A 26,240-nucleotide genomic window follows, 5' to 3' on the forward strand; every position below is an offset into this window, starting at 1 on the left:
CTGCAGTCAGTGTTGTCACAACAAACAGCCTTTTTTGTTTAAAGGCCAATGACTAAAACGCCAAGTGTAGTGTAAACTAAAGGCTATAATATGTAGATCACAACACAATATTGAGACTGAAAAAAATAATTTATTTACCTTTTAATACAAATTTGCTTTTATTCCACACACCAAATGATTGTAAATTCATTCCCTTTTTTGGACTAAGCTTTCAGCTACAATGATAGTCAAAAGATAGAAAACGCTTTACTATTTTCTTTTGTCAAAATACGTTTTGTACAAAACAAGCACTTTTACATTCACCTTCAGCAGCTCAGAGCCACTTCTCCGTTCTAATGCTCCTTCTTTCCATTTTATGTTCCTCCGTCTTCCTTTCTCCTTAACCCAGGTTGATATCCCCAGCAAACAAAGTTATCAGTAGTATGATAGCAAAGCCAGTTAGAAGCCCTGCATTCTGAATCAGGAAGATGATGATCTTGGAACTGGTTCCCTCTTGCTCCTTCATTATGCTGTTCATCTCTGGGAACTGAAAAGACAACATTGATATTCAGTTTCCTGTCTAACACATTTCAGGGCCAACATACAGCCATTATGTTTTGACATCAGCCTACCTAGGAAGTGATGACATGTGTGCACTCTCTGGAGAGAAGAAGCTACAACAAAGGCAATAGAGTTGCTTCTGATCCGAGTTAAGTCCCGTCCCATCGCCCCCGTATATATATATATATATATTCTGTCATTCATTGTACTTATATTATAAGGAATTGATTACTACAGCAAAAATAATTATACAACACTGTTATTACAACTTGTACAACTATTATTGCAACTTAACAACAACAATCTAATTATGTGCATGCAGATATGCACTTAAAGGGTGCACGTTCAACAGTGGAGAATGCATGGGCGACCGGGCAGAAGTATTTTTGACATAAAAATGCGAATAAACAGCTGAGATTTAGTGATAACAAAAAACGGGCTTCGCAGTTCCATGCACATGGTAATGGTCAATGGCTGTGCGCAATTTGAGATCAATAGCTCCAGGCACTGAGGAGAACCGGGCAGAAATGTTTTTGGGCTCACAGGTTTGGTCTCAGACTTTGTGGAATTATAGGATGGACTTGTAGGCATTACACTGGCACTCCTTCAACAAAGACCATAATCATTGCAGTGGGTCAGAGTGAAAACACTGCCTATATATTAAATATTAGATATTCTTTTGCCACTAGATATACTGCTATTTTTATATGTGCTGTCAGAGAGCAAACAGAGGATGACTACAGCCTAACTAATCACATTTCTTACCATGTCTGCCAGTGCAATGTACAGGAACATGCCCCCAGCAATAGCAAAGATGGCATTGGGGGCAAAGTTGCTGCCAAGCAGGATACCAAAGGCAAGGCCGGCGTAACAGGACATGGCTGATAGCAGGTTGAAGAATATGGCTTGTGGTACACTCATACCAGCATTCAGCAAGATCACAAAGTCACCTGAAGCCGGAAAGAGAAGGGAAGATTAACCAGGGATTGATAAGTATGGTGGAAGTTTTGGAACAAATCGGCCTCTCCTTTGAAAAAGATGTTGTAGAATTTGGTCAGTCATGTAATAATGTTAATCTGTCCTTATTTTTTGTCAAAAATGAATTCAACTTGAAAAGTCCACAGCACATTGCAAATCTGCATATAATTATAAAAATATATTGTTGATATAATGTATAATGTTGTATGATGATACTGATACAGTTTCATTATACACTACAGGTCCAAGGTTACAAAATGTAAGAGGGTCTAACCTGAATAGGAAGAGAGACCATTTAGTGTCTTGCTGCATGGCTGTAAGGTATTAGAGAGAACTTCCCATCACACATTAAAGACCCCGATGTGTAAAAATGTAAAGCCAATTTAGTTTACCAGTGCTCCTAAACTCACCTAGCTCATGTGGGAACTCTTCGCACACAATTGCAATGGAGGTGCTGAATCCCGCCAGCAAAGACACCGTGAAGGAGGCACCGATTGCTAGTCCATCTATGAAGTTATGCACAGCATCACTCAGGGTGATCATCCATGCCACTGTCTTTATGTTGGAAACTCGCTGCCCTCTAAGCCAGTGGCACATCACACCGGACACCTGAACCTCCTGTAAGGGAGACCTCCCAAAAGGAGAGAGTGCAGGTTAAAGATACACTTATGGCAAAACAGAATAAAGACTAAACCGAGCGATGGACCAATAACTTGAACCCTATAATAAAGGGTTCACACATGTAAATTATAACATAGAAATATATATATATATTTTTTTTAATAGTTTCCTGACATAGATTGACAAGTAACAGAGAACAGACGTTTTAGCCATAGACTTTTATCACAATCACACTGTGGCCCGAACCTCCAAGCCCAACCACCAGGCGGAGCAGAGGCCCGGGGAGAGACCTCAGCACCACGGACAGCTCATATCCTGATCAAAGGAATGTATGTCCCGATACGAAAGTTGAATCAGTACAGTGGTTAAACCTGGGAGAGCTGATTAGCCCACCTACATATGGGCTATATAAGCTAGTAGTCTCTCCCCAGAAGGAACTCACTCACTCATTGGTGGATGACACATCGGGTGGTACAACCTGTTGAACTACCAAGTTAAGACTCGCAAATGTTGAAGTCTGCAATTATCCATTTTCTCAGGTTCTCTCCTGTGTAGCACATATAAACTCTGTTTGTCCATAGGCAATACAAGCTGAGCTACTCTGATCCAGGAAGAGGCTGTATTAACCCTGTCTTTGTTCAACTTTCCCCCAATAAACTATTTTGACTTGCACCATAAAAGTGACACAGAAGACGTTTTCACAAGAACTCCGACAAGGTCCAGGAAATCAGGTCGGTCGGGACATTGTCCGGAGTTGCCCTTTCATAGGTGTACAGTAGCAAATAACAGGTGATTGTCTGTATCAGATGTGCTATCATTGGCACTGCTCCTGTTTGTTTTAGGTGCCTGTAAAGCATGCAGGAGGCATGCGTTAATTCCTCCCAATTAATGACAGGAGGGAGAGATGTGAGGGAGAGATGAATGGATGAGACAAAAATCTGTTTTATTCATTTCCTTCCACAGAACATGGCAGATGTGAAAATGAAATGTGAAATATGCATAGGCATAGTTCCCTTAATTCAACTGTTTGACATGCAGTCTCCCATAGATCCAACCATCGGAGCTATTGATGAAGTTTTAATCTGTATACACATTTCCAACTTCACGTAACTCTACTACTAATAAAAACAGCCAAATAAATGAATACTTCAACGTCATCAGCCTGCCCACTCTCTTGTTGTGAACATTCACACAATTATACAGTACATTATACTTGAAAAAGACCGGAAGGGTCGAAACGTTGTATACAGTATATGCTGTTTGTTCTATACTTGAAAATGACCGGAAGGGTCGAAACGTTGTATATATGCTGTGTGTCACAAATAGATAAAAAACCTTTGGAGCATTCAACAAGTGAGTTTCGAGCCCCGCTTTGTTCTTATATTTCTGTTCTTACAGTTTGGCTCAGCACCAAGGAACGGAGGATGTGCGTTATTTGTTTTTCTGAACATTCACACATCCGACATTTCACAAATTCAGTACTAACTGGCAGTGTCAAGTCTATTGCATGTCGGTCCAACTGATTCATAAGAAGACAAATACACAAGAGCAGGGGTCAGCAAGTATCCAAGACGATACATCTAGTCTCATATCACAATATCGATATAAGGCCCAGCCCTACCTCCAACCACTGCAGTGCTAGTTACTGTACATTGTATTAACATACTCTTTAATGTTTTTATTTTATAAATCCCAGATTGTAGCTTTAAACTTTTCATAGCATGGAAAAACATTGTTGTCCTTGACTCCTTGCTGGACCAAGTAGTAGTAGTAGTAGTGATAAACAATGACAAAGATATTGGCACAGATAGATGTTTACAACTTAGTAGTAAGAACCTTGCACTCAGTACCGTACCTTCAAGCACCATGATACTGCTGCTATTCTTTGATTTGCTGATTATTCCTCTTTTTGTTATATACATGTTTATTATTACTATCATTGCTGCTATTATGTCTGAGGAAACCAGAAAAAAATATTTTTACTCTTATGTACCCAAGATTGGTGTCTGAAGAAGAGCATGGGCTTGAAACATCACTCTGTAACTGCAAAATAAAAATGTAACAGACAAACGGAGCCAACAGTGTGCGGCTCTATTCTTTCCTTTGACTCTTATGTACCTGTACACAAGATGTAAGAATAAAGAAACCTTGAACCTAGAAAGACTGTTATAAATTGGGTTTCTATATTTTAGAGAGACCTTGAATGTTTAACTTCAAGGACTGCTTGTTTTTCCGAAAGTTCTGTGGTATTTAAAACAGAACTCTTCAATTACAAACATAATGGCATAACTTTCCTTGAAGCAAAACCTGAGACTCTTTGGAACCAAACAGGGCTAATGGCACTCAGTTGGCGACACTCCGCCACGACAAACCAACCCATTATCGCCCACTGCCAAAAAGGGGTCTTTGTGTGCAACCCAGACAATTCCTGCATTTATCCAAGGGGGCTGTTTGTGGTGGTGAGGGAGTCTCTGTCTCATCTTGGTTCAATTCCTTGAGCTTCTGTGTGACACCACTCTGTTTGTTTAGTATGATCCACATAGAGACAGACTTCTTTCTCAATGTGACAACAGAGAGAATTCACCGTTAAACATTAACGCCACTCTTCTAATCGTCCCATGTCACAGATAACGGCTCAATCAATAACTCTGAATACCCACTTGCCGTATTTTCGTGTCTTATGTTGGGACAAAAACATTAACTGGTCTGCACCCTAGCACTGTTTTATATGACTGTTCTTTTATTTCTACTGTTTAATGCTATCTATTATTTTTATCGCTGCTGTCGGGTGGAAAACTTGTATGTCCAGCACAATTACTTTTCAGGAAATGGAAAAAAAACACTTTCATTTTGAAATATGGAGATACAAGGTTTTTGCCCAACAGCGAGGAAGGTAAAGTTTCAAAGGCCAAATACACTTGCACATATCTGGAATTTAACAGATGAGCATATCTGCCTTTAACCCATAGCATGCATTAGGAGCAGTATGCAGTTATTGAACATCACCCGGGGAGGAGTTAGGGGTTCAATGTGTTTCTCAATGACACTTTAATGCGATGCCCAGAGGAGCCAGGATTAAACCAGAAACCTTCCAATTCCCAGGGCCTAAGAGTTCAAAACGTTTAATCCCTATTCCAGTGGAGCATATTAGGATTTGGGGGGTTAAAGATACTATTTAATCAAAGTTATATTTCTTGATATAATGTTTGCTGAGACAATTCTATGATCACAGATCGGATATCAAAGTGATCCCAATGCGTTATTTGGTTTTGAACTACCAAAAAAAATCTAATTCTGATCCACTCGGATAGGGATTAACATTTTGAACTCTTGGGCTCAGGGGACCGCTCTTGAGCCACCCTATTTACTTGTGACCATTCTTTTACAAGCCTTTGATGGGATGAGCTTATTTATAGGACCCAATCACACCCACATCACCCATCACACCCATATAGATGCCTGATAAGATGATATCATAAACAAAATGCTTTATGTTTGAAACATTCAGATTAATGGAAGGGCTGGTGCTCTCACCTCAGTGGCAACTGGCTAATGTTTAGAAGCCTATTCTATGTGGTGACATTGAGATCACCTGATGATACAAAAGAGAGAAGTGGAAAAGTTACACTAAAATGTAGACTACTAGAAAGAAACAAGGCACTGTTCCTATATGTAATTAGGTAGATTTGATCAACAATTGAATATCATGCGTAATATTATCCCGCTTCCAACATTTTCTAATATAACTTCAGTGAATAATACACCCTGAATGAGCTGAGAGTTTATTGGTACCTGAGAGTCTGTATGTGGAGGGGCAGGATTTGGACTGCTCTTCTCTGTGGTTATGGTGTTGACAGCCGTCAGGGTGAGGCACTCTTTTTTCTCCAGTATATCCCCATTATGGAAGGCGTTCTCTTGCGGCAGTTCAGGAGGGGAGAAGTGGCTATGCCCATGCTAAAGAGAGGCAAGTCCATTACACCAGGAAATTGGTTGGAAAAGTGAAATCGTATGAGTGAGGGAGAGAGAGAGATAGAGATAGATTATGGTCAATATTTTTATTAAAGGGTAATTGCTCCAGTATCAAAGTGGAGTGACTAATTACAGATTGTTAATACCTACTGTATATAATCAATAAGTCAGCTATAAATAAATACAATTAAATGGTTCTGCAATTCGCCATTAATTACGAGTTATTCACCCCTTAATAAAGGTACGGTAAGGTGACCAAAGTTCAGGTGGCCAAAGTACAAGTACATAAAACAGTCATAAGAAAATATATAAATCAAAATATACACGATATGCAGTCCGCCGTTCCATCCCCCAACACACACACACACACACACACACACACACACACACACACACACACACACACACACACACACACACACACACACACACACACACACACACACACACACACACACACACACACACACACACACACACGTATGCAAACACACAGAGAGCATTTCAAAGCACCATACATTCCCACAGACACCATTATGAACACTCAAACCTTAACATTCACATACCTCGTGTTCTACTCCCAAGGCCATTTTCAATATTTTCTCCACGAAATATAGGAGGTAAAATCCACCAAATATTCCAACAGCGTTCCACACGTAGTTATCAGTTTTTGGATCAAAACCCAGGGCCTGTGTGATTTTAGGACAATGTTAGCCTTGTATATGTATCCATTTAAAATGAATCACAAACACAAGTATAAATACAAGCTTGGGTTTCATAACTTCACATACATGTCCTTCGTTGTTCTGTGAACCACTTAAATCACAGCATGAATGTGCAAATAAACTTCACTTGATTTAACATGTTAGCCTAATTAAGTGGTCATTTTATCTCCATCTTACAAACCTCTGGTATGAGCTGTAGAACAGCATTGGAAAAGAGGGTCCCTATGGCAAGGCCGATGAAGTAGGTAAGCAATTTGGGAAAATAGGATTTCTTTGTGAAGGGAATCAGCAGGAGACCAAGCAGGGAAGCCAGGTTTATCACAGTGACAGACAGGAACCCATAACCCCACACTGTCAGGGAGACAAGAATAAAAGAGTTTCATGATTAATGGTACACAGTGTGGCCAAATAATGTTTTCATTCAGGCACAGGGGCTCAGCACACGTTGATGACTTTGATGCCAAATTGCTCTTTGGAATTGAATAGAAACTAACGGTTTACTTACAAAAAGTCCCTTGCAAAATATGGTTAGAAGTAGTTCAATGTTTCCAACTCCAGAGGGAGGCTAAGCTTTTAAGCTGGCCAGTATATGATCCTGACTTCATACCAGCATTACTGGACAGCAGATATAGACAATGGGTTTGTCTTGATTAAAAATGGGGATATTGACAGTTTTGAAAACTTAAGTCAGACATATGGGTTGGCTAGGCAATAATTTTATAGATATCTGCAGTTAAAGGTTTGTTCAGTAAAATGAGTCTCCCATGTCTCTCCAGCTCTTTATTAAACAGAAAATGCATTTTCAGTGCTCTCTCCTGGTTGGCTAAAAATGTGTCACCTGAAAATGGACTATATTCTGTTTACTAAAGAGCTGGAGAGACCTCTGTGACCGAACAAACGCTCTGTAGCAATGATTACTATCAGAATATAGTACTTCAACCTTTTTAACACAAAAAAAAATAGAGGTCTTATAATTAAGCTATATAATGGAATTATGTCATTGAATAAGGACTCCACAATATGTGAAACGATGGGAAAAAGAACTGGACATTGACATAAGTGATGACGTGTGGTCGAATACATGGGAAACACAATCAACAACCACTAACTCTGTGACCTGGAGAGACTTTTGTTGGAAAAAACAAATCCACTTCTTTATCACTCCCAAACAGAAGTCTAAACAAACTGGTAACCAGCTGGATTGCTGGAGAGAATGTGGGGATACCATGGTTGATCATGCACATGTCTTTTGGTCTTGTCCTGCAATTCAACCTTTCTGGAAGGAAGTAGTTGCACTTATTACAAACAATCTGGGTTTCAGTATCAGTACTACATTTGAATCCCTGTATCTTGGACAAACCTCGGATGGACTGAGTCAGGACGATTCTTATGAACTGGTTGCAGAAAAATTGCCCTACTATAGGGCTATTTCTCAGTATTGTGAGGCAGTTGCATCTTCTAGAGCAGATGACCTATTCTTTGAGACTCCAAAAGGAGTTGGGTGAAAAAAGATGGGGGAAATGGTTGGACTATTTAGATAGCGGGCCAGATCTCTTGTGATTGTTGGTTTTCATCCTCTCTATTGTAACTTAAATCCTGTAAACATGTTTCTGTTGTTGGTACTGAATGTCCCATTTTGTTTGATTACCTGTTTGTTTTTTGCCTCATTTTTTACTTTTATTTCTTGTGTTTTTTGTTTGTCTTCTTGTTTGCATGTATTGTCTTACACAATTTTGAAATCTGAAAATAAAGAGTTAAAAAAAAAGGTCCCTTGCAACAGGAAAAACTCCCCCCCCCCCCAGCAAATCGAACCCTGATCACATCTAATTATAACCTACACAGTCAACCTGCACTGTCAACAGAACTGAAGCAGGGAATATGATATTTGAGGGCAGATCAATGGGTCCAAGAGTCAATTTGAGGCCATTTGTGAAGCTTTCATTTTCCTCCGCCACAGGAGATCACTGCTGGAATGTGACACTGAAACCTTACTGCTGTCATCAGCTGGATGCATGCACTCTCTGCTTCCCAGCTAGACAGAATGATGTCCTTTCTCTCAGAGAGAGAGAGAGAGAAAAGAACAATTGTTTCATTCCTTCTATGCGTTGCCAATTTCCATAAGGACATAATGGCAGGGCTTGTTTAGAAGGCAGACTCTGAGATCAAACAACACAGGTGTACCACTGCATGTGAAATTGTACTTGTACCATTTGTTGGTATATAATGTGAAATTCTGTAAGATGTTAATATTTCTCTCCATCGGTACTACTACTAACTATTCTGTGCTTAAATAAAGAGAATCTAATTTATCTCTCTGACTGAGTTATGTATTCAAAACCCGAGGGTCATAATCTACATTAGGGTTACACGGAAAAAATGTGGAAGAAAAGGCTGGAGAGCATTGCAATTGGGGTGAAATAAATATTTATCCCTATGCTTACTTTAATGCAAACACAAACTGACATTTAAAAAAGAAAAGAAAACAGCCTTATGTATGCTATAAGAGAAACAAAACAAATAGTGAGTTTACTGCTTTGTTACTCAAAAGAGTGCTACGGAGCTCATTTTTTTTGCGCTGGTGCCAGACAAAACAAGTTACAGTACAAGATCAAAAGGAAAAGTCTGCACAAGTTTGCTGCTGCACTACATTTACTGTGCAAAACACAAACACAATACAACGTTCTGACCACAAGTTTGGAGCAGCAAGCTGTTGTACAGGCGTTTCCTTTTGAGTTTATTGCTTTGATCACACAGTTCACCACTGTGTGAAAGTTCATGTCCACTGGGGGTGAAACGAACTAAGCATTCTTCTATTTATCCACGGTCATAATGACCCAACATGTTGTATCATTAGATTCATTACTGCATGGTGCATCCATAAACCATTTCTCTTAGGCGTGAAACCAACCAACATAAAAGCACTGTGTCAAGATCACAGAGCACCAACAACATTTGTTTGGTTTGGTCTCTTACAAATAATCCTTTTTGTTTGTTTTGTCTCCTAATGGCCCAGTGCGTATTCAGGTTGATAACTGGATGCGTGTGGTTTTACGTTTGAGTTGTGCCAAAACAGATAAAACCACAATGTTGTGATTCAATCCAACATGACAGCCCCCTTTTACCTGTGGAATACGTGTGGTGCTAGGAGGGAATGTCTTATGAATAAGAAAGCCTGGAGACAACAATTTGTTAATATAGCGCCACAATCATTTTAACCACTTTATCCATATTTTATACTTTGGCTATTCAAAAATAGCATATATACATATCTGCTATTTTTGAAAAATGTCTAGCACAGGGATGAGATGGGGGTCCGCAGCCAAATACATATCATTTTGGGGGTCCTTGACATGAAAAGGTTTGAGAACCACTGTACTACAGCACTATGAAGCAACTACTTACCAGTGTAATCAGCAGGCTCTAGCAACGTGGGGGTGTTGTAGGGACAGGAGGGCAGCAGCACCTGAGTCAACACAGCAGGGCAGATTCTCTCCAGATGTTCCACAGTCAGCTGACTGATATTGAGCCCATACTGGGACAAGATCTGCTTCACCGAAGGACACTGGTGAGGGGAGGAAGAGGTATTGATAGATAATTAAGGAGGAAAGAGGAAAGTTAAAACAGATTAACAGATCATTATTCATGTATGCATGTATTCCAATATACAGAAAGCATATATTGTCTAGTATATGAATAGTAAAAAACAACAAAATGCTAAAATATGAATGCAAATACTGCATTGTTCTAACATGGTGTGAGCATTTATTTTTCTTCCTTGCAACTGTTGTCAAAAAGAAAAGCAAACAAACTAGTAACACATGACTAATAATCTGTCACTTAGCCTCATTGTGACTTTATATTTATCAGGTTACATTATTCAGCAAAATACTGCAAAATAAACATCAGATTTTTCTTTTAGGAAATGAGCACTTACCTCTAAATCTGCTAGTGGATTTTCCTCGGCTATTAATTCTGGTCTTCTTGCTGCTATTATTTGCACTAAGTTTTCAAGATTCTTTGTTGAAATCGACTTGTTTTGGCCATAAAAGCGCAAGATAAGATCAAGATATCCTTGGCCATCCTGGTCGTCCACATTTATACATTGCGTTTTGGAAATAAAAAGTATCACGCATGCGATCAAACATCCGAGAGGATACATGTTACCCGGTCTGCAGTTGAGAAATGGCACGTTGAATCCCGTTTGTGATCCTGCGGTGCGGTGCCAGCTATAATGTTAACCCAATATTGCTAAATACCGTTTATTTGGACTAGAAACTTATACAAGCACATACTGTCCTTGAAGTTCCTATATAGTCCAGGTCCATCGTAGCTTCACCGTGTAATCTGTCCTATCTCCTCAACTGCAGATCCTCCAAATCCCGTCCCGATATATTCACTCAATAAAATAATCGAGTAGGGCTATCTGGGTTGAGATTAGTTTACGTCCCATTGGTTCAAAGTTCACCTCGGTATGCTGAGAGAAGGAGAGGCGAAGTATGGAGGTGACCGACCCATAGAGCAGACCGACCACATGTAGGGGTAACCGGAAGCCTCGCCCCAAAACACGCTCACCCCCATTTTCCATTTTACTGAGAATGAATACCAAAACGCTCGCCCCAAATCACAGTCACACAGCAAATCCGGTGGTGTTCAGCTGGTATTCCTAAACGTATCAGGCTAAACCTCAGTAAAACGGTGCCAAAAACACTAACCTTATTCCTAAACTTAACCTCAGTAAAACTATGCCTAACCCTAAACGTATTTCTAACCTTATCCTCAGTGAAACAAATACAAGAATACAAGAAAAGAAATGGGGGTGAGCGTGTTTTGGGGTGAGTCTTCCGGTTACCCTGAGGTTACGTTTGGGAATAAGGCTAGGTTTGGGCAGTGGTGGAAAGTAACTAAGTACATGTACTCAAGTACTGTACTCGAGTACAATTGTGAGGTAGCCTACTTTCAAATTTTCAGTAGGCCTACTTTTACTTCTACTCCACTACATCTCAAGAGACACATAGTGTACTTTTACTTCACTACAATTATTTGAAAACTTGAATTACTAGATGCTTTTGTAGATTTTGGTTACAAAACATATTAACCACTTCAGCCCTAGGCCTATATACTTTAGCTACTTGAAAATAGCCGATCTACAAGCTCACAATGATGCATTGTGAGCTTGTAGATCTGCTATTTTCAAAATATTTGTTATGCATTTCCTACATTTGAATTTGGCATTCTACATAATGAGTGTTCGACTTTTGGTACATTTACTCAAGTGCATTTTGAATACCAGCTGACTTTTACTTGTAACACAAGTATTTCTACAATGTGGTATTGATACTTTTACTTAAGTGAAAAATCGCAGTACTTTTTCCATCACTGGGTTTTTAGGCATGGTTTACTAAAGTTACGTTTAAGAATACCAGGTGGCGACCGTTCCGAGTTGCCGGATTTGCCCCGGGGCGACTGTGTTTTGGGACGAGCGTTTTGGTATTCCATGTAGGGCTAGTAGCGCAGCGCACACTGACTTTTTCAATGGGTTCCTTTGTGAGTGAGTGACTTTCTCACTTGGCATGCAACGTGCTCACTCAGACTTAAAGGTCTGTTCACGGGGGGTTGTTTATTGGCATTTATATGAAAAGAAGCAATGGCATGACTCGGCGCTTAACGCAGTACCACCACAGTTGACAGTTGTTTGTTTGTGGAATCAATTATGAAACAGCTGGACATGAAACAAATCTACAACCTATTAAGAGCGTGTGTGTGTGACACTACGCAAGATTGCTTGTTCCAGCTGCCTCCACGTGGTGACTAAAGAGCAATGCATAGATAAGGATTAATGTTTGAAACGCAGATTTACCACACTTTATTTTATTTTTTATTTTTTTGTGCAGTTTTTGAAAATTGAGTGCAAAATGTAAATAGTCGTTATAAAATAGGCTAGAAACCAAAATAAAGAAAAAGTTAAGTTGATTTACCCCTTTTGGAGTATTTAGCTATTGCCCCTCTTAGTTGATTTACCCCTTTTGGAGTATTTTAGATATTGCCCCTCTTAGGGAAACCTACAATATGTAGGAAGGTGGAGAATGTGTCTCTTTTAAGTGCACTTCAACAGGACAACATGACATCTTGGCTGAGGATCAAACATGTGGCATTTCAGTTACAGCCAGGATTACCCTTTCTAACCATTTGGGCACCCTATTGCCCCTCTCCCTTGCCAATCCGTTGCCCTGGTCAACATGTTAAATCAAGTCAATACACATCTCTCAGTGAGATGACTGTTAGGGCTCTAGATAGTTCTTCAACACTGGTGGGGGCCCATGGATAAAAGTTTAATGTCCTTTTCGGAGAAATGATCAGGAAGCCATTTGAGCTGAATCTTCCAGGGACAGCAGCCACATCCAGCCAAACAAAAAGCGCGATAGAGTCCGTCTGCAGGACAACAGTGTATCCTGTATCATCCTGCTGGAACTTGGCCTGCATGAGTGGAGAAAGAAAAAAAATCACACTGGGTCGCTAATTGTGGGATGTGGGATCCTTTTCTCAATTGAAAACAAGAGCTGAGAAAAACAACACCTCCTCCTGTCCCCACACTTCAAAATCCTGAGTGTTCATTTTACTAGCAAGTACAAATGGTAGACTACATTTGGTACCATTTGTGCTCTCTCAGAGTGAAATGAACACTCAGGATTTTAATGTGCACCTACAAGCTTCCACTGTCAGGCACAATAACATGCCAAATACATTTCAATGCATAAAACACAGATTTAAATCAAAACTTTCTGTGCCATTTCTTCTTATTGTTACACTTTGTGATAAACAGAAAAAAAGAAGAAACAAAATTAGTTTCAACACGGGTGAAGGTATTTTAATCACATTCAGGGCTTTGTTACTTTGTCACCTGCACAACTGGCTTTTTCTTTGTCTATTTCACCATTCAACTACGACCATTGAGTATGGTGTCTTACTGTGATATTAGGACTCTGTATCCACTCAGCCTCTTTGGGTGAGCTCAGGAAGTGGTGGTTCACGGGTCCCTGCTGGTGGTTGCTGGTGTCCTCCAGGTGAAAGACGAGAAGGCATGTGAGGCGGGTGCAACCACCACATCCTGACAGCAATGCACTGACTGGCTTATTGAAAATGGCCAAAGCACTCCCGCCTGGCACCAAAGTCAGGTCCGACTTCACAGTGCACACAGAGTCCAAACTGTTCCAGGTGTACACAGATACCTGATGACAGGACACGTTTTAAACTAAGAGTTAAAAATTGTAAAGCATTTGTGAACACACATGAACCCTAGCCTAGCGTCTCTATTCTGGGGTGAACATTTAGCAAAAATAGCTGCTCTACAAGCTCACAACTCAATACGTTGTTGTGAGCTTGTAGATCGACTATTTTCAGCGAAGAGATTAGGTGTAGAGGGGAAAAGGAGCAGACCAAGTATAGAGCTCTGGGGAACCCCGGTCAACTGGGTTTAAGTGGTTAATGCTCTGAATTTTCAGTACAATAGATTTTTTTTTCTCCCAATTGTAGCTTTGTTTACGTGTTGTACAAGAAATTAGGTAATCGCCTCACCATCAAATATAGACGATGGCAATAAACATTGACAGTAGTGAGGTTTACAAAGTAGCACTGGGCGATCTGCCCAAAATCAATTCCCACAATATTGTTTGACCAAATAGCTCAATATCAACATTGTGATGATAACCATTGCTGCCGGCACAAATTATTAACAGAATACATTTTTGATAGATACTCGTCAGTAATGCCTATATAATAACAGAAAGGGTAAAGGGTAATAATTGAACAGCTAGAATAGTCAGGTAAGTTCAGTAGTATTACATAAATAATTATAATGGAGTCTTTAAAATCAGTATAAGAAAAAAACAATACATAAACAGTATTAAGATATCCAACGTCCCAGACGATATCTTGTCTCATATCATGATATAGATATATCAATATATTGCCAAAACATAGTTGTCAATACTCAATACTATAAATACTGTAGTATTTATTTGCTAAATAAACACCATTGACTCGAGTGTATGTATTTGGGTTGTTGCTCCCTGTCTCCCTTCCCCAAAAGGACCACAATGGAAACAACCCTTCAGCCTTTCTTGTGTTTTTATCCTTTTGGATTCAAATTCATTTTCATTAAAGTGCTCAATCAATCTCTCAAAAGTGACCTACCACGGCCCTGAGTTTCAGGTCATTACTCAAGTCTGAAACGGCATAGATCAGTAGGGAGCCATTTTCCTCAAAGGCGACTGGCACCACAGGGTCAAAAAAGTCCCGAGCAAAGTAGTGCAGCATTTTCCACTTCCCACCAAACTCTGAAATTGGGGAAAATAAGCAACATCATTGTCTTGCAACATTCAAAATGTATTGCAGATCATAATGGATTTTTTTGTATTTTATATATATATAAATAAACAATTATGACAATTACACACTCATTTTGTTAGTTATTTATTTCACTATTATTACAACCAGATGTAGTACTTGACTTAACTTGACGAGGCTCCCCTCCAGTTACCTGTTAATATTGTTAATGTGTAATACTGATGCTTGCCTGGTCAACTGGTCAAACATTGATCTTAGAGAGGAACAAGTCTGTGGGCTATGAAAATGTTTAGACAGAGCATATTTGCTGTGCAAGTTAGGATATGCCGATTTTATCTACTGCTATCCAATTAAAATTGCAACTTTTTCCATTGGGTAGTGTATAAATGTGTTACAGATCAACAGTGTTAAAAGACATACAAATGTGTTCCATTATTTACAAAAAGCACAGAATATACTGATAAAATACTGATGTACTGATGCAAAGAAATCTTATTAACCTAATTGTGTTTGATGATTGTTTTTAAACAAAGTTCAGGAAAAGTTATGACGAGAATGTCCGCTAACCTAACAAAGTTGTGTCGCAAGCTTCTTCCATTTGACGGTGTCAGGTTAAATGTCCGCCCCCCTGGTAAATAACATTTTTCAAATCTAGCTCCCTTATTTGTTATTTTTGAATAGCCCTTCTCTAAGCTTTTGAAAATACAAAATTCAATACAAATTACAAGTAAGGGATTAAGTATTGTTGACGTCAAATCTTTCTTTTAACGAGTAGAGGGACATGCATACCAATAGAGGACCAGGATGGGGCCTGCCAAATATCATTGAGCTGCCAGTAGAGGGCACCCATGGTGTGGCCTTTGCCCTGAAGGATTTCACTCTGACTTCTGCGATAGAATTCCGTCTGCGTCTTCACACACTGTGCCTGCATCACCTTAACATTCACATTCAAACTTGTTAGGTAGAACCTAAGACTGTCAACATTAACTTTAAGCAACATTAAGCAATTATGTATTTTCTGATTTGTCTTTTGGTTTCTTTTGATTTGATTAGGTAAGTTTAAGTCATTCATATTTTTAGTTTCCTTTGTTTATTGTTTTGGCTGCCACCCTGACAAACTGGATTTTAATAAAACACATAAAAAGGCTGAACATTCTTTGTTACTGGTAGTTCTTGTGAGAAGGGAAGAGGGGAGTCCCACTTTATCATGTTGAACCATGATTACCCCAAGCCAACACTATATCATTTTAATGGGTTTTAAGTGTGCGATGTAGAGAGTATCTATACATTGTTTTACCTGTGTAATGTAGATAGTATCTGTATATTGTTTTAAGGGCTCTGAGGAGTTTGGCAGGTGGAAATGTAGAGCTGCCTGCTGTAACATCTGATGGTTTCCAGACTCATGGTGCTGTCGATGGGAAGTGAAATTACTGCTGTAACTCCAGTCTTCTGCTATGGAAACCTGCAACATCCCAGCACCACAAGAAATACAAAATATGATGCTAAATATTTCAAAAATAATTAAAGGATGACTTCACCCATTTTCAAACCATCGTCATATATTTGGTCTTCACTAATGCCATATATTATATATTATAATATGGTAAAGTCTTTGTATATTCACTCTGTCTCAGAGGAGGGCTTTGGACGGTTCAGAAACCCACCTACCAGTGACAACATTGATGGGGAATGCAAGCTTATAGAAACTGCAGTCTTTCTATTCCTAGAAAATTAGCATGCTATAATGGAAGCCATTGTTCTCGCGTTAACAAAAAATAAATAAATAAAAATCTGGGGGGAAAACTGCCTAACTATGATGTCACTGGTAGGTGGGTTTCTGAAGTGTCCATAGCCCTCCTATGAGACACTGATCGAGCAGATTTTTCTTTTACCATTTTATCATGAGCATTAGTGAGGACCAATTATATGAAGATAGGTTTAAAATGGGTGAAGTCATCCTTTAACAAATCTTAGACTGTTCTGTGTGTGTTAGAGTGGGATGAAGTGGAACCAATTTCTACAACCATTAGATCTTCACACAAATGTAGGTGGAAATCATGTTTCTTCTGAATTGGCAGCTTCTCGTTTAAAGGCCCGTTCATAGTCCCTAGATGGGTCTGAAACGTCCGTCACGGGGTGAGGGATTCCGTCCGTTCTTTACGGACACTTGCATAGTCGCTCAGGAGAGAAAGATTGCACGTACCCAACGTTGCCATGTCTGCTTATTATAAGCGACTTTGGGCTTATTCTTCTGTATAGTTGCTTGTAAACAAACAAGCAATTTTTTATTGGTGGTTGCGGTTTTATTTGGGCTTGTTTCTAAAGTGTAGTTGCTTATTTGGGCCAATTATTATTTAAACCAGTGATTCTCAAATATATATTGTAGATCTGCTATTTTCATATGCAGTGGTGTAGAGGTAATTGTACTTTACTTGAGTATTTCCAATTTCCAATACTTTTACTTTTACTCTACATCTCAGAGGCAAATATTGTACTTTCACTCCACTACAATTATTTGAAAACTTTAGTTACTAGTTACTTTTCAGATATAAATGATGATATTATGAAACATACATTAACCACTTTAGCCCTATTTTATACATAGGCCGATCTACAAGCTCACAACGTGTCGCATCGCGACGCATTGTGAGCTTGTAGATCGGCTATTTTCAAACATTTTTGTACTTTTACTTTTGGTACTTTAAGTACATTCTGATACCAATACTTTTGTACTTTTACTCAAGTACATTTTTAATTCCAAACTTTTACTTGTAACAGAGTACTTCTGCATTGGAGTAGTGATACTTTTACTTAAGTAAAACATTTGAGTACTTTTTCCACCACTGTTCATATGTGGCCTAGTCGATTCTTTTGGGCTTGTTTTCATAGACCTGGTTACTTATTTCTCTCACAAAATCTGGCAACAGGTTACAATGCTATGAAACTAGCATTGTAGCCCAGTGGTACTACAGGCAAAACGCAGTGAACGTGCGTCGGGCTGACGGTGAATGTCGACTGAACGGACGGAAAAACTGGAGCCGCAATTGACGGAGGGGGAGACAAAAACGTCAACGTAAGGAACGCCAGCGCTCGTTACGTATCCTTACGTCCGACTATGAATGATACTTAAGCAGTGGTAAGTTTTTGTCTTACAACACATCTGTTACGGCCCTAGCCGTATGGTTATATTATGTGTGGTTATATTTTGGTTATATGTCTGTGCTATGTGTGGCTTGTGTTATATTGTTGTCTTTCTGTGTTCCATATAAGGTCATGAGTGGTGGTGGAAGCTCTGAGTCTGAGTCTGGGTGTGGTGCTGGTATGAGTGAGTGAGTGATTGACTTCCAGCTGTCCAGATTGACAGGTCCAGCCTCTGGCCCTGTTCTCCTGCTCCCATTCGTCGTCCCTTTGTCTCCGCCCTAGCCAGGGCTGGCTGTTCTCTGAAGCTCACCTACAAAAGCTCATTCTGCTCTGTCTGTCATGGGGGACTGGTTGCTCTCATTTGAAAGAGCTGCAGATATTCAATCCCTCTGTCTCCCCGAACCCATGTAGCCTGATCTGATCTGTTCTGTTTTCTTTGCCTTCTGTTTGTCCATCAGTGACTTTTGATTCAATCAGTTATTTTGTTTGTTCTTTAGCTACTTTTGTTTGCCCTTCAGTCATACTTATTTCAGTTTCTTGGTTTAATCTATAATTTCATTATAGTTAAACTTGTTGCTTTTTGCCCAGTATTATTTTGAGTTAAGAATTATCTTGTATATATTTGTCCATTTCCATTTAATAATTGTATTTATCTATTCACTCGCCTTGTAGGGGTGTTTGGTCCTTTTGTTTGGTTTAACCACTTTGTTTTTGTACATTCTTTAGTTAAGTAAGTTTAGTAAATGTATATTTTTCTTTTGTTATGTTTAGGTTAGGGGTAATTTTCTTTATTAGTTAGCCTTTTTACAAATGTAAACCGGCACCCTGAAGTTCTTTGGCACTGGTGAAAAAAAGACAAAAAGAGTTTGAAATCTCTGCATAAAAAAAGGAAAATAAAATCAATTCATTTTTGAAAGCGACTTTGTCCTCCATTATTATGTCACCTCCCCTACCCTAGACAGGGGGTCGTAACAACATCTGAATGACACGGACGGACTGACTGTTGATTATTTATGTGAACTTCATGGGAACAAACCTAAAACAAATATAAAAATGACCAAGACCAACAATAAATCCTTTTAAGATAAATCTTGTGAAATGTTTCCATTGTAGACCTTTAAAATGGGTGAGATCTTTACAATTGAAAGGTGGGATTTCCAAGAAACTGGGGAAACACCTGAGTGAAACAAGGCAACATACTGTAGAGGTGTGCATAGTTGAGCTGCAGCACCCTCTGGTGGACAGATGTGTGGAAAAAGTGACATGCATGAATATACACAGACAGACAAACTGCACTCGCCACTTTGCAGTGACTAAACTCGTAACACTATACCTTCTTAAGAGTAGAAAACGAGGGCCAGGACTGGAATCCATACTCTGAGGCAAAGCGAGTGCGAGGGAATGTGGTCCAGTCCCAACAGTCCAGGGTGTAGCTATAGAAATGGACGTCCCCGTAGTGAGGGTCATAAGGGTTGGTTGCGACCCATCCCTCCTGCTCAGATTCAGCGCCATTGGTTGGGCTGGAGACGAGGAAAGGGCGACTCTCATCCTCCTGCAGGAGAGTGTGTGTGTTGTCCACCATCACAAATCATCAAAAGGAATAAAAAATACTTTCCTCAGAGCTTGAAGAATATGTAATGATGTTTGCACTACTGTATATAGGCATATAATTGCACTACTATGTATGTATGCATGTTGTTGGTAGTCATTTTTTTATCACTTTCTTTTAATGAATACAATGTAATTTTGTCCAAAGAAAGTTAAAAAGTGCAGCTTTAAGTGTCAAAAGTAATTGCAAATTATAACTTTAAGCACATAGTAATCTATAATAGTTTACATTTTAAAAGCAACCCTCACACAATTAATCCACATAAATTCTTTGTCACTGACCTCCTGGACGAGAGCCTTTATGTTGTTAACATATAGTGTAACATAGTCTTTTACGTATGTGGGCCTCTGGATAACAGGAATACCAAACCAGTCTGTTGCCAAGGCAGCCTCATTCTCATTGTTCCCACTCCACACTACTATGGAGGGGTGGGACTTCAGACGCCTGACCTATTGGAAGGAACAAAACTCACCAAGTTTAATACCAAATTTAGCTAAATACCAGCAGTTGAACCAACATGTATACCTATATGCACCTTATTAGCAATACAATGTTATTTATCTTTGCAGCATGTAAAGTGTGTTAACAGACAAATGTATAACAGAACAGTATTAGCAAAAAAAATCCTTTATATTAACGGTCTTACCTGCTGTATAACCTCCTCTCTAATAGTCTGTATGAAGTCTGTCTCTGTTGGATACATGGCACAGGCAAACATGAAGTCTTGCCAAATCTACAGGTATCGAGAGATTAATACAGTTTAGGAAAGTTTGGCTTTCAAATTTCAGAATAATTTATAATGGTATTTGGAATGCAAAAAATATATAATCCGATAGGTGTTCATTTAATCATTTGTAACTCAGAGTGTACTGCCATACTGTTTTCAACCTGGCTAATAAAGTATTCAGTCAATCAATCAATCAATCAATCAAAAAAGGCAACCAAATGTGTTGGTGATGCGTTGAGCGGAAATCATGAGTAGACAGTCACAGTCACAGAACCAAGCTTGTAGCCAACTCTGGTGCAATAATTTCCTTAACGTGTGTACGCTAATAATAGTATACCTGCTAAATAAACAATACATTAAATGAAATACCATGATCCCCAATTCATCACAAATATTGTAGAATAGATCCTGTTCATACACGCCTCCACCCCACACCCTGAGAGCGTTCATATTGGCATCCACAGCTGACTGCAACAAATTCCTCAAGCTTCAGGAGACACATAAAGGAAAGATAGATATTATGCATTCATAACATAAAATGTATATGACACAGAATAATTCAACATGTGATACCAGAACAGGGAGTTTGTCATCTGGGCAATTGTATGACCTGTACTTTGTAACTACTTTGTTTGCTATGAAATCATTATTATCATTCTAATTATAATCAATATCATACACTATAGTTATTAGTAGTAGTAATTGTAATGGAAGTAGATGTGTCTGGAAAAAGCTAATCTCTCAAGAACAGATTCCGACCTGCGGTGGAATCTGTCGGAGCGGTTCGTCCTAACCAGTGCGCATTGGATACAAGTGGGCGTGCCTTCAGATCAGGAAGTGGGCCGCGCTTTACCCAATCAAATGTAGTGGGCGGGATTCACGTGTCCATCCACCATGATCCACCCTCCCCCCCTCGAAACTAGCCGAAACTAATTTAACAATAGCGTCCTCGGAGCGGACAAAACCACGGAAAGATATTCACATTTTAAATTACTCTTTCATCATAGAAACAAGTGGGCTTATAACCAAAACCATCCATGTTCTCTGGGAGAAGTGGTGTTAGTGTTCCGTGTAGAAATATTGTTAGTGGGAATGAAAACATGGTCGCACCAACCGGAAGTGATGCGCTATAGGCAGACATGAAACCGGTGTTTCCCTGCGCTCTAGTCTAACATTATACTCCTGCCAGACTCCACAGAATATCAGAAAAGCAGAGGTCGCTGTTTCTCATTTTCTGTGGGGTCTGGCTACGCGAGACTAGGAAAAAGCAGACATGGTATGTAAAAACACAGTACAAATTTGAGTTAACAACAGTGACACCATTTGTCTCTTTTGATTAACTGCACCCCATATCTCCAGTCTACATTGTGTCATTTAATAAGCTAGAACTGCCTACAGCAGGTCCTAATACCAGGCGCAGCGAAAGGTGCAGAAGAAATGTTATTATTTTCTAGATATATCTCACACAGCTGGGTTGACCATGTCCTGGAAGGCATGGGCTGGGATCCAGTTGGACCCCTTGAAGAAGACTGGTTTCCCATTGACACGAAAATAGAAGCTCAGACCAGGGGACCCAGTGATAGGCTCCTGAATAAGATCCACTGTGCGGAAATACACCTGCAGTCAGATAAATAGTGGAAAGGTTTCCACAACTGTGAACAGAACTGAAAGCAAAACTGTAAAAATTGACATGAGGGGCACCGATACAGTTAAGGCGCGTACCACATAGGCCGACAATGAATCCCGTCTCTCTATACTGTGACTAAAAAAGGCAGAAAAAAATAAATGTATATGAGATACATGAATGCTGTGTAGTTTATAGGCGTTGTGTGTCAGTCATATTCTGTATACTTAAGTACATTTGATCAATTGGAAAAGAGTTCTACAATTCACGGTCAGCAGACAGCAGCAGGGTTCCCATGCAGCCCTTATTGGCAGTGATCATCTAACAGTTCAAATCCTTAGATGGAGCACATACACTGCACTGACGAGTCAGCTCCTCATTTGCATTAATTTGTATTCTGCACAGGCATGCAGGGGTATAAATATCCAGCCCATGGCCTAAGAGATTTAGCCGTAACATTTAGGGCAACCGGAATTGTGCTGGATAGTGTAGTGGCAATAAATACTGTACAAAAAGACATCCCTGTAGCAGTCTATTGCCTGATATGCAAAACAACATTAAGGGAAATATTGATCAATCAACTTGCTCAATAAATGTATGTTCATAGAGTGAATAGTTGTAGACCAAGACAACGTTGTAATGTGAGTTACACTAAAAGTGTATAAAATATAATAAAAACAAGTAAAAAGTGCACTGACCTTGGTATCTGCATTAATGGTAAAGGGTTGATCCAGAAGAACTTTCACACTGAGCACATAGGAGGCCTGCTCACCGTGTCCACTTGGCCACCAAAGCTTTACATGCATGGACTGGAATAAACACAAAACACTGGAGGCATTCCGCAAAGGTTGCAAAGGTTACAGCTGTGAAAACTGCATAAAATTAGTCCAAATGTTTTGTTGGCTTCAGTGTAGTACCGTGTTAATATGTAGGGTGTAGATGTTCTTTGTCTGTCCTTGGAGAAACCATGCATGGAAAGCTTGTTCTGTTGCCAGGTCTGGTATGTAGAGGGTGACCTGCCCACGCGTTTCTTCAGCAGCATTAACAAGCAGCTCCACCTGAACACTCCACTGAGAAAGAGTGGCATCTGGGAGGAATAAAGGCAAGTCAAAGGTTAGAAATGACTTGTTCAGGGGTGGCTGATGACTCTAATCAGATCCAAATAATATTATGTAAATATAAAATCCACACTGATTATGTTATTTATGTTACTTATTATTATTACTATATTTACTAGAAATAATTTGCAAACTGTGACACAGATCTACTCTTTTGTCTCTTTTTTTTCTTCTCGTTTTTTGAGTGGTGCCAACCACTCCTATATCTGACTTTGTCCGTGTGTCCGTATGTATGTATGTCCAATAAACAAACATTGCAACACGGGTGATGACAATACGGGGCTCATCCAAGGCACCACTCTCTTCACACAGGGTGTGATTTTACTCTTTATAACAAGATGCAAGGGAAAACATATTAGAACAATGACATGTAAGCTGACTTGTCAATGACAAAAGAGAAAATAGAATAATAATAGTAATATAGAAATAAATATAGTAAGAATTACACCTAGCAACTGAGAGACATACTGTAGAATGGAACAGCAGAAACATTGATCAGCTGGAGCACATCAAAGCCTTTCAAATGAACTCCCTTCCATAGTCCAATGGTAGGAAATGAAGGCCCCCAATCCCAGCTGAAAGAGCTTTGTTCCTGAAGGGAGAGGAAATCAAGAGCCAGTACGTTGCAGGCAGGGGGGGGGGGTTATAATATATTAACACTAAAGCAGGAGCACACATTTCGACTTGGCCACATAAAAAGGTGATTTTCATGTGCCACTCACTTTTCTAATGAAGTTGACGTGACACTCCCCCTTCTGAACAGCTGGAGGGCAGTCTGGGGGAACCCTGTAGGCAGAATGGGCTTTGTTCTGTTCCGATGCGTAAAGCACAGGGGACTGGAGGCAGACTTTCAACACATTCTCCCCATCCTTCAGCAAGTCCTTGACAGGGAAGCGCTATGCACCAGAGGGATTTAAACTATAATAAGCATTCAATGGTGGTTGTCCCGAACATAATCTACAACACATTTATTACAGATGATTTGAATCCAGGAGCCTGTTAATGATACCTACATATCTCCGAAACATGTTATCCGTCTTGCCCACAACAATTCCATTGAGTGAAATCAAAGCCACGGTGTCCACTCCTTCAAAAACAAGAAGTACCATCTTTCTGGCCCTGTGGGTATAGTAAATGACATGTATTGCTAAGTATTATTTGCATACACATGATAAATTGACATTGGTTGTTTCCCTCCCAAAATAATAAACACTACGTTGACCTCATCTGAGCAGACGTGGTAAATGTTGCGGTGTATGTCCAGTTATCAAGTGAAATCCACCTGTAGGACACATCATTGAACCGGAAGTATGGGTCCTGTGGAAGAGTAAAATAGGTTTCTTTTATGTCTATAGCAGGGGTCTTACGTTTTCCAGGCCTAAGACCCCTTAGCTGAGAGATGAAGTAGGGAACCCCATTACATATTGTATAAAATTGTGTTGCAGAATCAGATTAAACGTTTTCATAGATTTCAAAGACTTGTTTGACAGCACTATCATCAGTGTTTCACTCTGTATTTAGTCTGCTCCTTTTTCCCTCTATTCACTAAACCTCTTTTCCAAAAATAGCCAATCTACAAGCTCGCAAACACCCTACAGTGGTCAGTTTACATCTAAAATGCACTGGGAGCATGATGCAGTTAAAAGTAGGAAAGTAGTCTGAAAATGCTTGTCTGAGCCTCAGAATGCTATTTTGACCCATGTTTTTTTTTAAAGATAGTGTCAGTCAGTTTTAGATCTGCTATTTTGGCTAAAGTTTTCATCAGAATATGGATGCTAGGGTTAAAGTGGTTAATGTACATTTTTTTAATCCTATCACACAAAGATTTGGTGCCCCCCTGTAGTAACTCTCTCTGAGTGAGGACCCCCTACGGATCCCAGACCCCCTGTTGAGGACCAATGCGCATGGAAACACTGACCTGATGTCAGACTAGCTCTGGTCCATAGTGTCTTAACGCTAAATGGAACTTTCGAGCCGTTGCACGCACACCCGCGGTAGCTCAGGCTGCGCAGCCTCTCATCTTTAGTGAAAAAAATTAAAATAAATACACTTTCACTCCTCACCAAAACAAAGACGGTTTTAAGATGTTGAAAGCCTAATTTCTTTAGTGGGAACACTCTGAGCCCCCCTCCTCACGTCTAAAATACACCTTTTGGTCAGAAAATAAAACATTTCACCGGAAAGAAAACAAGTTTTAGTTACTCCACGGCGCCCTCTACAGATCTGGTCAATGGAATTTTTCTATTGACCAGATTTTTCAGTGAAATATTTTAATTACTGCCCAAAAAGTGTATTTTAGACGTGAGATGGGGGGCTGAGCTCCAAGTGTTCACACTAGGGAAAGTAGGCTTTCATCTTAAACCCGTCTTTGTTTTGGTGAGTAGCACAAGTGTATTTTTTATTTTTAACTAAAGACGGCTGCGCAGCGCATGCAATGGCTCGAAAGTACCAGGAGAACTCCTTAACGCTATGGACCAGAGAGCTACTGCCAGACCTCATCCCGCTGGCGCTAGTGCCCAAGATAATACGCTGAATGACATCCCTGACCATGACTCACTGCCTACCTGAATAAAGTCCTGTTTCAGCAGAGCTGAATGCACGCAGCCTGGCACCTCTGCGGGGAACGACAGCGACCCGTTAGAGTTTGTTAGCATCCATTTGCCGTTCAGATTGAATTCCTGCTCTTGTTCAGCGGTTACATCATGTGCCGACAAAGCGCAAATGCACCACACGGAGAACAGATACATAAACTTCATAAAAAATACATTAAACTTCATGTTTAAGCGTGTGTTCAAGTCATGGCAGGTGGAGAATTGCCAACTTCCGCAGTTTGTTTTCAAAGTTC

At 39.8% G+C, this 26,240-nt stretch overlaps 2 protein-coding genes across 3 annotated transcripts; both read right to left on the minus strand.

Annotated features, from left to right (window-relative positions):
• Positions 1 to 127: 127 nt before the first annotated feature.
• On the minus strand, positions 128 to 11,346 carry slc39a8 (solute carrier family 39 member 8). The gene is made up of 8 exons (XM_084045115.1): positions 10,768 to 11,346; positions 10,236 to 10,395; positions 7,015 to 7,184; positions 6,675 to 6,797; positions 5,932 to 6,093; positions 1,929 to 2,136; positions 1,306 to 1,490; positions 128 to 526 (listed from the first exon to the last, which is right to left on the minus strand). The coding sequence occupies exons 1-8, from the start codon at positions 10,990 to 10,992 to the stop codon at positions 380 to 382; spliced, it is 1,380 nt and encodes a 459-aa protein (XP_083901241.1). The 5' UTR covers positions 10,993 to 11,346; the 3' UTR covers positions 128 to 379.
• A 1,380-nt stretch (positions 11,347 to 12,726) lies between these two features.
• Positions 12,727 to 26,235, minus strand: manba (mannosidase, beta A, lysosomal). 2 transcript variants are annotated; one of them, XM_084044885.1, is made up of 17 exons: positions 25,960 to 26,235; positions 24,618 to 24,712; positions 24,409 to 24,514; positions 24,118 to 24,291; positions 23,864 to 23,987; positions 23,195 to 23,364; positions 22,976 to 23,086; positions 22,119 to 22,270; positions 21,023 to 21,140; positions 20,573 to 20,659; positions 20,208 to 20,375; positions 19,651 to 19,869; positions 16,474 to 16,638; positions 15,966 to 16,110; positions 15,024 to 15,166; positions 13,799 to 14,059; positions 12,727 to 13,307 (listed from the first exon to the last, which is right to left on the minus strand). In XM_084044885.1, exons 1-17 carry the CDS (start codon positions 26,170 to 26,172, stop codon positions 13,083 to 13,085), a joined length of 2,676 nt encoding a protein of 891 aa, XP_083901011.1. In that variant the 5' UTR covers positions 26,173 to 26,235; the 3' UTR covers positions 12,727 to 13,082. The 2 variants fall into 2 exon arrangements, with proteins under 2 accessions (XP_083901011.1, XP_083901012.1); XM_084044886.1 differs by lacking the exon at positions 24,618 to 24,712 and having other exon boundaries at positions 25,960 to 26,089.
• Positions 26,236 to 26,240: the final 5 nt, after the last annotated feature.

Source organism: Gymnoscopelus microlampas (genome assembly GCF_963454915.1).
Source record: "Gymnoscopelus microlampas genome assembly, chromosome: 20".
Classification (NCBI taxonomy): Eukaryota; Metazoa; Chordata; class Actinopteri; order Myctophiformes; family Myctophidae; genus Gymnoscopelus; species Gymnoscopelus microlampas.

Coding starts and splice junctions, on each gene's coding strand:
- slc39a8 (XM_084045115.1), bottom strand. CDS start 10,992: ATGTATCCTCTCGGATGTTTGATCGCATGCGTGATACTTTTTATTTCC. Junction 6,094..6,674: donor CCTTGGGAGTAGAACACGAG/GTATGTGAATGT, acceptor GCCTCTCTTTAG/CATGGGCATAGCCACTTCTC. Junction 527..1,305: donor ACATTGCACTGGCAGACATG/GTAAGAAATGTG, acceptor TTGTCTTTTCAG/TTCCCAGAGATGAACAGCAT.
- manba (XM_084044885.1), bottom strand. CDS start 26,172: ATGAAGTTTAATGTATTTTTTATGAAGTTTATGTATCTGTTCTCCGTG. Junction 24,713..25,959: donor TGAAACAGGACTTTATTCAG/GTAGGCAGTGAG, acceptor ACTCTTCCACAG/GACCCATACTTCCGGTTCAA. Junction 24,292..24,408: donor ATAACATGTTTCGGAGATAT/GTAGGTATCATT, acceptor TCTGGTGCATAG/CGCTTCCCTGTCAAGGACTT.